General features: G+C 42.6%; 1 protein-coding gene across 3 annotated transcripts in view; it reads right to left on the bottom strand.

Annotated features, from left to right (window-relative positions):
• Positions 1-15700, bottom strand: part of kalrna (kalirin RhoGEF kinase a) — a 255676-nt gene that overhangs the window by 135428 nt on the left and 104548 nt on the right. For all 3 annotated transcript variants that reach the window (XM_047369632.1, XM_047369633.1, XM_047369634.1), the window contains exon 14: positions 14813-14935. In XM_047369632.1, the coding sequence (XP_047225588.1) occupies positions 14813-14935 (123 nt within the window). The remainder of the gene's footprint in view (positions 1-14812; positions 14936-15700) is intronic.

The following is a 15700-nucleotide window of genomic DNA, read 5'->3' as shown; positions in this document are numbered from 1 at the left end:
AGTGTACATATGCTTAATTGTTTCCAGCAGAGTAGCTGACTACTTTGGCTGTGAGGTGTCCATTGTGTTCAACAGAGACAACCTGGGAAAAAAAACTATCACTGTGATGGCAGGTTTTTGCCATTAGTGTAGTGTAGTGCTAACCTGTAGATACAGTGCCTCGCGAAAGTATTAGGTCCCCTTGAACTTTTCAAAGTTTTGCCACGTTTCAGGCTTCAAACATAACGATATAAAATACAAATTTTTTGTGAAGAATCAACAACAAGTGGAATAAAATTTATTGGATGTGTCAAACCTTTTTAACAAATAAAAAACTGAAAAGTGGGGCGTGCAATATTATTAGGCCCCTTTACTTTCAGTGCAGCAAACTCACTCCAAAAGTTCAGTGAGGATCTCTGAATGATTCAATGTTGTCCCAAATGACTGATGATAAATAGAATCCACCTGTGTGTAATCAAGTCTCCGTATAAATGCACCTGCTCTGTGATAGTCTCAGGGTTCAAAGCGGAGAGAGCATCATGAAGACCAAGGAACATACCAGGCAGGTCCGAGATACTGTTGTGGAGAAGTTTAAAGCTGGATTTGGATACAAAAAGATTTCCCAAGCTTTAAGCATCCCAAGCTTTAAGCATCCCAAGGAGCACTGTGCAAGCAATCATATTGAAATGGAAGGAGTATCAGACCACTGCAGATCTACCAAGACCCGGTTGTCCCTCTAAACTTTCATCTCAAACAAGGAGAAGACTAATCAGAGATGCAGCCAAGAGGCCCATGATCACTCTGGATGAACTGCAGAGATCTACAGCTGAGGTGGGAGAGTCTGTCCAAAGGACAACAATCAGTCGTACACTGCACAAATCTGGCCTTTATGGAAGAGTGGCAAGAAGAAAGCCATTTCTCAAAGATATCCATAAAAAGTCTCGTTTCAAGTTTGCCACAAGCCACCTGGGAGATACACCAAACATGTGGAAGAAGGTGCTCTGGTCAGATGAAACCAAAATCGAACTGTTTGGCCACAATGCAAAACGATATGTTTGGCGTTAAAGCAACACAGCTCATCACATCACCCTGAACACACCATCCCCACTGTCAAACATGGTGGTGGCAGCATCATGGTTCGGGCCTGCTTTTCGTCAGCAGGGACAGGGAAGATGGTCAAAATTGATGGGAAGATGGATGGAACCAAATACAGGACCATTCTGGAAGAAAACCTGCTGGAGTCTGCAAGAGACCTGAGACCGGGACGGAGATTTATCTTCCAACAAGACAATGATGCAGCAAAGGGTGGTGCTACAAAGTATTAATGCAAGGGGGCCAAATAATATTGCATGCCCCACTTTTCAGTTTTTTATTTGTTAAACAAGTTTGACACATCCAATATATTTCATTCAACTTTACGATTGTGTCCCACTCGTTGTTGATTCTTCACAAAAAATTAGAATTTTATATCTTTATGTTTGAAGCCTGAAATGTAGCAAGAGGTTGAAAAGTTCACAGGGGCCTAATACTTTCGCAAGGCACTGTAAAAGTCAACAGTTTGTGCCCAGGATGTGAGGGGTTGACCGAGATGTTAGCTGCCCTTTTCCTGACCCTAGACCTGTACTACTACTGGATGGAGGAATGGTTAGCCAGGATGATCCTCTCTGCTGATCTAATTGTTCATTGCAGTTTGGACCTGTCCTGCTTTGTAGATGAGTCAAACCAAAAGGTGACGGAGGAGCACAAAACAGACTTATTTTGGGAGAGTAGAGGATGTTGTGACTATGAATCTGAATATATTATTTAAAATTTTATATTAATTCTTTAATATTTTATCAAATCATATTTCGGTCTGCTAAGGGTTGTCCTGTGAATACCTGCCCAGTAAGGCGGTGGTATTAGGACAAAATCGAAAAGGGTGAGCCAAGCTCAAGACATTATTGAACAGCAAAACTCTGCACACACGGAATGAATTCACTCAATTTCTTAAAATACAAGAATTTATTAACACAAATAAGTCAACTCAAAGTCAAACATATTTCAATCAACAAACTCTTTACTATGCTAAAACAATCCAACTAAACTACCAAGCAGAATTAAAGAAAGTTGATTAAAGATGGTTGAAACGATGACCGAAAAGTGATGCAACATTACCATACAATGTTTATGTTTGAGAACCAAGGATTATCTTGAAGAATCTGGAAGTGAAGTTAAGTTAGTCTTGGAACTAACTTAGGCAATAATAAGCATACCTTTAGACAACCATTCACAATGCAAGATCAGATAAAATATTATTTTAATAAAATAATGTTTTAAAGAGTGATCTGCTGAATAAAACCAACTTTTTGGATGACCAATTCTCAACGGTGTCTCATTAGCTGCTTTTATTTATTAAAATAATATTTAAAGAAATATTATTAAGGAAATGGTAAAATATTTAAGGAAATATTTTGGAAAAGAGCCAAATCTTTCTGGAGAAATTGGGCTTAATGGTGTTTACTTAGTTATCAAGTTTAGTAAAATAATGTTTAGGGAACTATTATTTACTGGATTGAAAACTAACAACCTTTCTGGGTAAATACTCTTTAGCAGGCAAGCAAGTGTTCTTCGCTGTTTGCAGTTAAAACTGCTAACAACTGTTAAAGCTGTTAACAAAAGAAGCTGATAGCTTACCACCAGAATCAAACACACACCTTTAAAATACAGTTAATAAAAGGGTTAACATACATAAGCGCGGACGGCACGTTATGGCTGATCTTCTGTGTTTAAAATCATCCTTTAAATAAAGTTTGTCTTAACTTTAAAAACACACAAACACAGAACACAAAACTGAGCACGTGGTGAGAGGATAGCCTGCTAGCACCAAGATAACTGAGTTCAACACAAACAAAACCAAACTTCATAAAATGAAAAACTTTTAGATTCTTTTATTCTAAGTACTTCTATCTCTCGGCCCAAACCTAACCTCACGAACCGTGCTGAGGAAACATTGTCTGGGGCGATGAGGTTTGACGAAAACATCCACTTTGAATGAAGGTTAGCTTCAACTAACCTCTGGAGCTATTGGTGGCGGGGGGGGGGGGGACCAAACTGCAAGTTACTGGTGATGCAGTCCCTGTTGTCCTCCTTTCAGAAACTGCTTCACTCGGCTTGCTGGGAACTCTCTGGAAACAGTTTGCTTCTGCAGATCTCAGAGAGAAAGTCAAGCTACGCTTGTACCTTAATTACCCCTTTTTATGAATGAATACCAGATACACATACAGCAATTCATTCGTACTTAACTTTGTGCATATGATCGCGTGATCTTATGACACCCTTGGATTCAGTTTGAAGAGTTTGTCTGTTTGCCTGCAAAGAGACATCAGCACGCTGTGTCCCTCCTGTCCCGGTCGTCACTGGCATGGAAGAAATCAATTTCTTGGAAAGGTGGGGTTTTATACGGCCAGTGGCATCATGGGAAGTTCCCCTTTCCTCGGCTGTGCCGGAAGTAGGTTAAATGCAATTTATTTTGAAAGTTCCAGAAAAGTCTGTACATGTAACCATGGCTGTGGGTCCCAACAAGGATGCCCACCAGCTCCTGTGGAAGGTTATACTTCTTGAGTTGCCATGGTTTCTGGGAACCGGTAGTAATCCGCAGTAGACACCGTGTTGTTGAGGATGGTAAGGGGAGCGTCGGGTGCTGATGATATCACGACCAGAGACAGAGAACCCAAATTCAGCCAAACACAAAGTGATAAGTTAAAAGGTTTATTCAGAAACTCGGGATCAGAGAGCAGGAGAATAGCAGTCAGCTTCCAGGAACCACTGAGAACAGAGAGACTAGTTAGTGGCTGAATAAAACTCTGGATTTGCAAGGAGTTAGATAAAGCCACTAACCTTCTCAGTCTGGGGATGAGGCACAGAATCCAGAGGAGGAAGTGATCCAGACAGTTAATGAGGAAGCGTCCAACAGACTGAAGTCGGATTGCCGACTGATCCAAATCCTCCGAGGAATCAGCTGAAGCTGTAACAGGAACACAGAGAGCTGTGATTGTCCTCTTGACAATAATTCCAGGCGGACTAGAGAGCCAGGCGGGCTCAGGCTGAATAAACCAGTGGTTAGGCTGAGGCGTAAATCCAGGGACAGAAACAGGGTCGAATTCCAGGGCTAGAGCCGTCAGACAAGGGGCAGGCAGAGGCATAAAACCAGAGGCAGAAAACAGTCGAAATCCAGAAACCCAATCCGTCAGACAAGGGGCAGGCAAGAAGGCAAAATCCATGAGGCAAGGCAAGGTCAGAGAACAAGATCAGTCAGGAAGGAACGCTGGATAACTACTCACAAATGTTTTTGAAAATCTGGCACCGTCTGCCTGTCAGATAGCTGTATATAACTGCAGCTCCACAGGTGTGTGGCATGACGGTGATTGCGCAGCAGCAGACAGGTGAAGCAGATGAGTTGAGAGAGCATGAGTGAGAGCAGAGCAGGCAGACAGGCCAGAATCATAACAGATGGTTAATGAGTGAGAGAAAATGCTTTCCAGCCTCACCTGCTGCTGCTTGTAAGTCAGGAAGCTGGTAATCTATTGGCAGGTGGAGGCCTGCACTGTGAGCCCCCAGGTGGTTGAGATGGTGCATGACCCAAATGTAGACCCAGAGCTTTCTTCCAGCTCTGGGTGACCCTATTAATATCTTTGTTGATCTTTAGAGCAGGCAGGAGGAGAGAAGAGGGGGCTGTAGAGTTATTCTTGGGAGATGCAGGTAGACGCTTTGTGTGAGAGTAAGATGTGAAAGGCTGGTAATCAAACATACAAAAGAAACACTTCAGATCCTCAGCCAGGTGGGGTGTCATCACAGCATGGGGGGTAGGGCTCCTGTAGTTGGGGATGCAGACTCTTCCACGCTAAAATAGTGTTGTGAGCTGAGAAGCTTTTTTTTTATTTTCTCACTGTAGAAACATTTAGCTAGTTGATCTCCTTTGTCAGTTGGTTTCTTGCCTGCTCATACAGGGCCTGGTCTACACTGTGGTAAGCCTCACATTTGGTCTCACGAAGCTTACTTAGATGTGAAGAAAACCATGATTTTTGGTGCTGAAACTGTGAAAGGTCTTGGTCTGCACACTCATGTCCTCACAGACGTTGATGTATGATGTCTCTACATCAGTTAGTTGGTTTAAATCAGAGACAGAAGCTTCGAAAACATTCCAATCTGTGCAATCAAGGCAGTTCTGTAGCATCTGTTTTGACTCATCAATCTACTTTCTAACAGTCCGAACCACAGGCTTAGAGGCTTCCAGTTTCTGCTTGTAAGTTGGTATGAGATGAAGCAGGCAGTGATCAGAGAGTCCTAAATCTGCATGAGGGATGAGTATGTATCTTTTAAAGCTGTGTAACAGTTGTCTAGTGTGTTTTTATCTCTGATCGGGTAATTAACATACTGTCTGTATCAAAGTAGTTCATTAGAGATATTTGCGCTGTTAAAATCCCCAAGATCAATCATGAGAGAGTCTGGGTGTTTTTTCTCTGTGTCATTCATCAGGTCACCAAGCTCTCTTCATGCTTCTGAAGAGCAGAATGGAGGGATGTAAACACTGATCACAATGAACTAGAAGAACTCCCTCTATGAATAAAAGGGTCTGCAGGTTATAAAAATTTACGCTAGGTGAAGAGTACATGTCTTCTGCAGCAGTGTGACATCAATCTACCAGCCTTCGTTTATATAAAAGCAGATCCCACCTACTCTGTTTTACCCCAATAGGACAGCATTGCAGTCCGCACAAAGCATCTGGAAGCCTGGCAATAGGAGCACGATATCTAGGGTGTGTACACCAAGTCAGGTATCAGTGAAGCATAGTGTGTCAAGAAGAAGCCCAACAGATTGACTTTCACAATTTTAGCATTTTAGCTTTTACTATAATGCTCTGCTTGATACATTTAAAAACAATGTATTAGAAATTGCTTTGGGATTATTTAAAATGCAATGGACACAGAGAAAGAGGAAAATAAAATAGAAGGAAGAAAGGGAGAGAGGTGGCACACAAAGTTAAAAAGGAGAGGAGATAACAATACAGGAGAAAAGGAAGGATGAAGAGGAAACAAGACAACACCCTAGAAGTCTGCTTCTAGATCTGCAGAAAGAGAGATAAAAGAAACACAGGGACAAACAAACACATATGTAACAACAATGTTACTAAAAAGTACACAGTACTAATTCATTGAGTTCCCCCTGGTGTAGTTCGACAAGCTTTCATGCTTGTTTACTTCAACTGCACCTTCAGTAGATCCCACAGAGAGTTGACTCGCTTCCAACCAGGATCTCCGAAAAACTCTCTGGTTCAATTAAGATAGAGGAGACACTGCCTAGAGAGGACTCACTGATGTGTAGGAGTTGCTCTCTTGAAACATTGCAGTGCTGATCCTTTGGTTTCTACTTGAATATAGTATGTGTTGCTACATAATGCACTCTTAGCTATGGTTTGATGTCGGGCTTAGAATTTTACACACACTAATTATAGACATAAAATCAACATAAGTAATTTCAGCCTGAAATTCATAATTTTAAAGAATTACTTAGCCAGTTTATCTGATGTCACGTCAAAGAATGTGTAAGCACTCTTCTTTTGCTACAACCATAAAACCTATACATCAAAAGCATTTGGTGTGTCCAAGTGTGTGTGTGTGTGTGGGTGCAAATTACAGCTGAGCATGAATCTGTTCATTTTGGAGCTTGGCCTCACTACCCTCTAAGTCCATGGTGATATAAAACTCAATTCATTGTTAGTAACACTGGTGTTTCAGCAGTTTCGATGTGGTCCCATAAAATAAAGTGTTTTTCAGTCAATAGACCAGCTGCACTCAGTCATCATCACTGGTGAGAAGTTAAAAGACCTTGGTCTTGTCAGGTTAATGCATTTTAGAACATTCAACACTGCTTATGAAAAGATTCAGGTGAATGTACTGTATGTAGAGTCATATTTAATAAACTAGAATATACACCCTGATGAGGCTCATTTGTCAGATTAAATAAACCTTTGGAAAAGAACTTTTAAGCAGGTATTAAACATAATTTTCATTAAGCCCAAAATGTCTGTCTTAAAAATGTTTTTTATTGGTCTGATGTAATAATGCAATAATTACAAAAAAAAAAAAAAAAAACGTTTCCAGCATAGTCATGCCTCTAATGAGTGAATATGAACTTTTCACTGTAACTATAGGTTCTCATACTATGTCCTCATAATATGTCCTCAACAACCTGGCTTTATGTCTTTTTGTCTGCTTGTATAGTCATGTTCCAAACTCTTGTGAAAGTTGCATTGTGTGAATTCAACTAGTCATGTTGGTAAGTGAGTGCAGTGCTCTGTGGGCTGTCTGACTATATAATGCAAAAATTCAATGAACCTTAACCCTAGGCAGATGAGAGGTTCTGATTCTAAAGGTTTGATCCTAAATCTATTATCATTGTTATCATATTAGAATCAGAATCAGAATCAGAATCAGAAAAGCTTTATTGCCAAGTACGTTTTTGGACATACAAGGAATTTGTTTTGGCGTAGTCGGTGCAATACAATACAAATTAAACAGTACAAACATATCTACAATATAATATAAATATAAGTGCACAGTTTTAAGTGAGTGAGAGTAAATATTATAGCTTCCAGTTAAGATATTGTGTCCACTCGTACTTGTACTCGTACTCCTCGTCTTCCGCTTATCCGGGACTGGGTCGCGGGGGCAGCAGACTCAGCAGAGACACCCAGACATCCCTCTCCCCAGACACCTCCTCCAGCTCCTCCGGGGGAGCCCAAGGCGTTCCCAGGCCAGCCGAGAGACATAGTCCCTCCAGCATGCCCTGGGCCTCCTCCCGTTGGGACGTGCCTGGAACACCTCCCGAGGAAGGTGTTAGGATTATGATTATTGATTGATTAATCTTGATCAATAATTATAATTACAAATCATAATCTGACTAAATCAATTTCTTAACCAAAAATCCTCATTTATGAATCGAGACCAGAGATGTTTCTGGTGTTGTAATTGTGGCTCAACGCCTCTGACAATTACAACCGTTGAATACTCCGTAATAATTAATAACTATTGCCGGAGATGTCACTGTTTAATCGACCGTTTCTGCCGAAACGTGTGGAACTTGAACCTTATTTTGACTGACACATCCCTTTTTGCACACAATGAAACACAAAACGCTCTCTCTTTATCTATGTGAATATTTATTAATCATCACCTACTCAACATGCAAAATTCTACAAACACAGGGGTAACACATCTAAATAAGCAAAAATCAACGAACGGTAGTGGGTATGTATTGAATCAACCAGCAGTTTATGACACTACAGACGAAGGAAAATGAGGATATGAATGGTGGTGTGGTGGCGAATGGTGGGGGTTGGAGCGCAGCTCCGACTGTCCTTTATGGTCTTCTGATCATAAAACTTCCCCCTAACTCCTGAGCACAAAGGATTCTAATTTTTGGCGGCAAGCTAGCACAGTGAGATTGAAGACAAAGGGAAATGGAGAATTTTACCATGAGGTCGTTTTAACAGTCCAGTCTTGCAACGCACCCGCATTGACTCTCAGATAGTAAAACACAAACAGCTCTAGGACCGCGGCGGATCCCGACATCAACATAACACATCAAAGTTTCAATAAGCAAGGTTACATGCACATATTATTCAGAACACATGAGATCCTAACCAGCGATTCTGATCGCTTCTACAACCTCTGACCCTGCCCAGGCCTTCTAATAAAGAAATAAAAGATTAAATAAAAAAAATGGGTTTTACTTGGTGTCGTCTTCTTCCTGAGCGAGGGAATTCGAGCGAGGAAAAGTGGGGGTAAGTTAATTGTGCGTCCACAATCAACTTCAGGGAAAGCGGTCAGTCTTCGTCCTTTGGTCTTCTTGACAAAAAGGAAAAATATGATCTGACCATCAAAGTCGACTTGGAAATGAAACACGGTAGCGGTTTGTCTCTCCGAAACTCCGTGTTCTCAGTTACGTGTTTAGCTCACGTCTTCGATCGGCAAAGTGAAATCTCTGGCCTTCTTAGTCCAAAAACCTCAGTTATGAATTGTTCGTTGTCCAACAAGAGAGAATGAATGAAACTCTGCAAAGAGCTCTTCTCTTGAAGTGGCGCGCTTCAGTCACTAGACCGGTTTCTAGCAGAAGGCAAGTTTTCAAACATGAGCTTCCTATATAGCGTCCTGTGACGTCAGACTTGGGACGCCCAGTCATATCAGTCGCAATGCTCGATGGGATATGTAGGAGTGGGCTGTCCTGGGTACAAAATGGCGGATGCCATTGGAGCGGCACAGTGACGTCCAACAACGTGCAGATAGTCCAATACTCAGCAAACAAGTGGTCCAACAAAGGCGTCCAGGAGGCATCCGGTATAGATGCCCGAGCCACCTCAACTGGCTCTTCTCGATGTGGAGGAGCAGCGGCTCTACTCTGAGCCCCTCCCGGATGGCCGAGCTCCACACCCTATCTCTAAGGGAGTGCCCGGCTACCCTACGGAGGAAGCTCATTTCAGCCGCTTGTATCTGGGATCTCGTTCTTTCGGTCATGACCCAAAATTCATGGCCATAGAATAGGAACGTAGACCGACCAGTAAATCAAGAGCTTAGTTTTTCGGCTCAGCTCTCTCTTCACCACAACGGACCGACACAGTGACCCCATTACTGCGGCAGCCGCACTGATCCGTCTGTCGATCTCCCGCTCCATTCTTCCCTCACTCGTGAACAAGACCCCGAGATATTTGAACTCCTCCACTTGAGGCAGGAACTCCCATCCAACCTGAAGATGGCAAGTGAACCTTTTCCGGTCGAGTATCATGGCCTCTGACTTGGAGGAGCTGATCTTCATCCCAGCCGCTTCACACTCGGCTGCGAACCGCCCCAGCCCATGCTGAAGCTCTTGGCTAGATGGGGCCATCAGGACCACCCCAGTCTGCCAGTCCAGAGGCACTGTCCCCGGCCGCCACGTAATGTTGAAGAGGCATGTCAACCATGATAGCCCCACAACATCCAGAGATTTGAGGTACTCAGGGCGGATCTCATCCACCCCCGAAGCCTTCCCACCGCGGAGCTTTATAACCATCTCGGTGACTTCAGCCTGGGTGATGAAAGGGTCCAACCCCGAGTCCCCAGCCTCTGTTTCCACCAGGGAATGCGTGATGGCAGGGTTGTGGAGATCCTTGAAGTACTCCTTCCACCGCCAGATAATGTCCTCAGGGCATATTCTAAAGCTCTCAGCAGGAAAACTGCATTAGTGTCTGTCTCGTCAGGTAGGTGAGGGAGGATCTGAGATTTGTTACCTCAGGAAATGTTCCATGGCTGAGATGTCGTGGGTATTTTAATCTGGGCTGAGGTGGAATGAGGTAAGGAAATAAACATGCTCTCAGCAGGGCTCTTCACAACTGTCAATGGATTTTTCTAATTTTAGCCGGATTAGTCACACAATAACAAGTATAATCTAAAAGGGAATATTATGCTGTCAGGCACAACTGGTTAAAGTCTGGATGAGGGTCAGTGTCAGAGATAATGGAACTGAACTATCGTGTCATTCAATAAAGAAGCTAGATTCGTTAGGCTACAAGGATAAAGTCAGTAAATGTACACAAACACATCCCTAAATAAATTATGACAAAAAAGTCAATTAAGCTACTTGGTAACTACAAACTGGAAAATTCAAGGTCACATTTCCAGCTTTATGCAATGTAACAATAATTACTTAGTTACTAAATTATAGATTTGTAGCATTAAACAAGCCTTGAGCTTTGATTTTTTCATCTCCAAAGAACAGCTATTTTTTTATTATATGGTTTAGAATTGTCCTTATTTAAGCCAAAATACGATTTAAGCATCTTTCTCAAAGAGTGAATTCGTCTCTCCAAACAGAACCTATGTTTATGATATCCCCAGCTGGGGTTAGTGTGTCTGCCGTTGTACAAGACCCTATAGGACATAATAGGAACTCACAAAGACTAAATACTTGTTGAATTATCCATAAGCATTTATAGCATGGTTCCATGTTGAAAGCTCATCACATAAAAAACAAATCTGAATATGAAACTCCTTTTATTTAGTGAAATTATTACATTTATTTAAAATATCTTTTAGTTGTAAATCAATTGTTAGACTGGGTTTTACCTGTAAAAGGACAACATTTTTTTAGAGTTGGTCAGCATATCACAGTGGACAACTCTTTTTAACACTCACTTCAGACTTGTTTTTTTCTCATCTGCTAGATTACAAAAAGCAACTATCACATTGGCCAAAATTCCGCATTGGATATTTAATTAGCCCTGGCTGATGTGGTCCAGGCAGTAATAGCAACAATCCACAAGCAATTAAACCCAACAAAGACAAACTGATGCCTCTGTGAACAATGGTTGCAACATTTGTTTATTCACAATCATACACTAGGCTAAGCTTTTTATTTTCGAGCTCTGCAAGATGCGATTTATGTATTTTTCACTCATCACCGAGCTGGAACTGGCGCTCAGCGCCAGTCCTTCCGCCTGAGTCAGGAGAGTTACACACCTCAGCCGTGGTCTACTCCACCATCCTTAGCACATGCTTTGCCTCATGCTTCTCCCTCTTCTGCTCGCCATGGACAGCACCGACAGCTGGCAGCCACTGCACCTATCTCCAAAGGTCCAGCTGACGTCTCTGCTCCAGGATCAAAGGGTCTGGTCGACGTCTCTACTGATGCCTCTGCTCCAGCCTCGGAGGATCTGGCTAAAACCTCTGCTCCAGCCTTCAAGAGTCTGGCCAACGTCTCTGCTCCAGCATCCAAGAGTCTGACTGATGCCTCTGCTTCAGCCTCTGAGGATCTGACTTAAGCCTCTGCTCCAGCCTTCAAATGTCTGGCCAACGTCTCTACTCCAGCATCCAAGGGTCCGACTGATGGCTCTGCTCCAGCCTCGGACGATCTGGCTTAAGCCTCTGCTCCAGACATCAAAGGTCTGGCTGACGCCTCCACTCCAACCTATAAGGGTCCAGCTGACACTTCCGCTCTAGTCCCTGAGTGCCCGGCCGAGTGCTTGTTAAAACATCACCACATCGTCACCGTCACAAGGTTTCCACTCCACTTCCAGAGGTTTAGGCTGATGTCTCCACATCTTATTCAGTGTCACCAGCTGCCTCTCCTGCATTTTCTGGCAACCAGTGCCACATCCAGCAGCAACAGCAGAAGCAGCAGCTGGACAGGTCGTTTCTTTTTGCATCTGAGCCCACTGTTCATCCGCCTAATAGCCTAAGAGCCCGATCATGCCATCTGAGAGCACAAGAGCACGCTCATCGTCACCTGAGAGCTCCAGAGCCTGCTAATCATTGCCTCGAAGTCCCAGGGCCCATTTATCGACACCCCTGAGCATCAGAGCCCAGACTCCTTTTGCACCTCTTGTTCTGTCATCATCATCTTCGTCACCTGCATCTCAGGCTCAGTCTTCTTTATCATCGCCATTCCCATTTATTTCCATCTTTTCTTTTTTGTATTGCATGGTCGCTGTATCGTCTTTTCCATCTCAACATACAGCTGTAAATGTAAAAAGAAATGTGGCCGGACACCGACAAAGGGGGCGGTCTTCTCTTCTATTTCCTGAGGTCAATCCTCTGGGAAGTAGGTGCTGAGCCTCATTATGGCTGCCTGCCTGGTTCTGAAAAGGACCTGGCTGAAACAGTTAACTTCTCTAAGGGTAAGGTATATACTGGTAAGGGTTAGCTTTAGGGTAAGGGTCGGGCTTAGGCTATAGCAATTAAAGGTAGTCAATGCAAGGTCCCTGTAAGTATAGCAAGACACTACAGTGTGTGTGTGTGTGTGTTCCTGTCTTGGCATCACAGTGAGAACCATTTTCCCGATTTCACCATCAAATTGAGGTCCGTTTGTACCAAAGTGAGGACATTTTGCTGGTCCTCACGACCTATTTTGCTAACGGTTAGGTTTAGGACTAAGGTATGAATTGACTTTAGGTTAAGGTTAGGGTTAGACATGCACTGGTAATGGTTAGGTTTAGGGTTATTGTCAGGGTTAGGGCATAGAAAGGGTTGAAAATGACTGAAAATCAATGGAAGTCAATGGGAGTCAACACATGGTCCTCACTACATATAGCAAAACAAGAGTGTGTGTGTGTGTGTGTGTGTGTGTGTGTGTGTAAACTGTGCAGAGAAGCAGATGTATAAACCAAGATAATCTGAGGGTTTTGCTCTCTTCGTTGCTGAAGAAACTCATAACACATTGTTTATGCTAAAACCTTCAACATGCTTCTTTGTTTTCATGTTTGTGGTTAAAACCTCAGCTCCTTGGCTCTAAACATAAAGGACTGGGGAAGGAAAATTAAGAACATCTTTGGGACATGCTTGTGATCATACATGGTCACATACATCTATGCTTCCTGCCACCAGGCACATTAAATTTTTATATTCAGGATTAATCAGGGAAGATTCCAACCAGATGTTTCCAGGCAAAATTATTTATATATTTAATTGAAATATTTTAATTAACATTTTTATGACATTTATTGATATTTATTAACCTGAATGACTCCTTGAAACAATGCATTGGAAAGCTAAACTCAAGAATAATGTAGTATGCACAGATAGATTTGTACCATGTCCTGTCCGGCAGAGTAGCACTCAGAATTGTTGTCTGAGTGCCAAGAAGAAGCCCAACCAACTTACTTTCACAACTGGAGCATTACGGCTTACGCTATAATGCTCTGCTTGATATATATTAAAAAAAACGATCAGAAACTGCTTTGGGATTATTTCAATTGCAATGGACACAGAGACAGAAAGGAGAAAAAAAAGAAGCAAGAAAGAGAGAGAGGTGGGGCAAAAAGAAAAAATGGATAGGAGAAGAGAATACAGGAGAGAAAGAAGGATGGAGAGAATACAAGATACTAGGAGACTGCTTCATATATAACAGCAATGTTACCGAAAAGTGCATGGTACTAATGAATGCAAGATGTCTGTATTTAGTGGCAACTGTGGCTCAATTTAGAACATCTGTGCATCTGTTAACACCTGAATCCAAACACCTGTGGGTGTAAGTGTGAGCATGCTTGTGTGTATAAGGTTTCTCCATGAAAATATGCAATAACAAGTGTGAGGAGCCACAGACCTGCCCCCCTGGACCCGAGACAGACACAGAGGAGAGTTGAGACACAAACATCCAAAGGCCCCCCAGAGCAGAGGAACCCCAGGCGAACCATCGCCAGGACTACCGCAACCCTCTTAGAGAAGAGCAGAGGACAGCCCCAGGGGAACCACCCAGCAGCCACAGGGCAGAAGCCCCCAGGGAGCTGCAGCAACGAGCCCAAAAGCCCCACCGGCACCCGTCTACACCATGGACTCAGAAATCCGAGACCCCGGGGCACATCACCCCCCCAAGCAGAGGCCCAAGAAGCCCTAAGCAGAGGCCGCTTGCCAGGGCCTGGGCCCCGGATGGCGGCCACCAGGAGACAATGTACTAGAAGAGCTAACCAGGGGAAATGTGGAACAGCTGTGGCAGAATGAAGGTAGAGAAGCTGAAGGAGGAAGACTAATTAACACAGAGGAAGCTGAACTAAGATACAATGTTTTAAAACCAAGAGGAAAAGACAAACAGAGATCCATGAGAAATAAATCTAAATGTACAAAAAACAGAACACAATAGTAAAAAACTAAACTAAACACAAAGGAATGAACAAATAGGGCAAGACCATATCACAATATCAACAAGGAAATTATCAAAGCACAAAAGAAAACCAAAACACAAACACCTGTGGATCATGACAGAAGTAGGCTAAAAAATTTAGCCACCTGGCCCTATGTGGAAAAAGTAACTGAGCGCAGACAAGACTCACCTGGGCTACGTCTTCAAAGTCATCGTGCCGTTTCTGCAGGGCTCTGGCTCGATGAAGGGATTTCCCAACACCTGTGTGTTTGCTGAGGAAAGCTTCACCGTGGTTTTCTATCCAGTCTAAAACCTGCATGATACAGAACACATATTTATCTAATTTGGATTGACTCCTAACACAGAGTCACCAGGTTCCATAATAAAATACATGGTTAATGTATTCAGTCTCTTTTTTTGGTAATGTTGATATGAGTGTTTTTTTTCTTTCAAAAAGCTGTAGAGTATTCCCTCTTTTTTCTTGGCTGCATCATAATTTTTTCTGATGTCTGTCTAAATGCAAATCCAAAAGGAGAACTGTGCTGTGTTGTGTTAGGCTGGAAGACGGGTCCTCAGATTTTTCTGAGAGATGAACAAAATCACAATATCAACAGAGGAGAGTGAGAATATGGTTGGAATCTTAAATCATTACTGTCCCAAACACTGATCCTTAATAGGATGGAAGAGTTGTTGGCAGAGTTATTTAACTACTATGGTACTAACAGATGCAGTTTGATCATTGAATGACAGGGCTTTCCATTCAGACATCCCTCTCCCTCTGAAGTCCTCTCTGTATTTCTTACAACACGTCTCCTTGGCAAAGAATGCATACTAAAAACCCACCATTATATCAGTTAGTTCTGTGTTGATACATCCATACTCAAAAAGGTTTCCTTTTTGAAATTTAAATCATATTCAAAGTTTTTTACATTTCCTTTAGGGGGAGCCACAGCCAATAATCTGCCATTGTCTCAATATCCCTACAGCACCCTACTCTGTCACAGCTCTAAAGTTTGGAAGCTTCCCAAGGAAATTAACAGGAATTTATGAGAATTGAGTGACTATTATTGGAATATAC

Source organism: Girardinichthys multiradiatus, chromosome 7, assembly GCF_021462225.1.
Source record: "Girardinichthys multiradiatus isolate DD_20200921_A chromosome 7, DD_fGirMul_XY1, whole genome shotgun sequence".
NCBI lineage: Eukaryota > Metazoa > Chordata > Actinopteri > Cyprinodontiformes > Goodeidae > Girardinichthys > Girardinichthys multiradiatus.
This window is presented reverse-complemented; position numbering and strand designations above follow the sequence as displayed.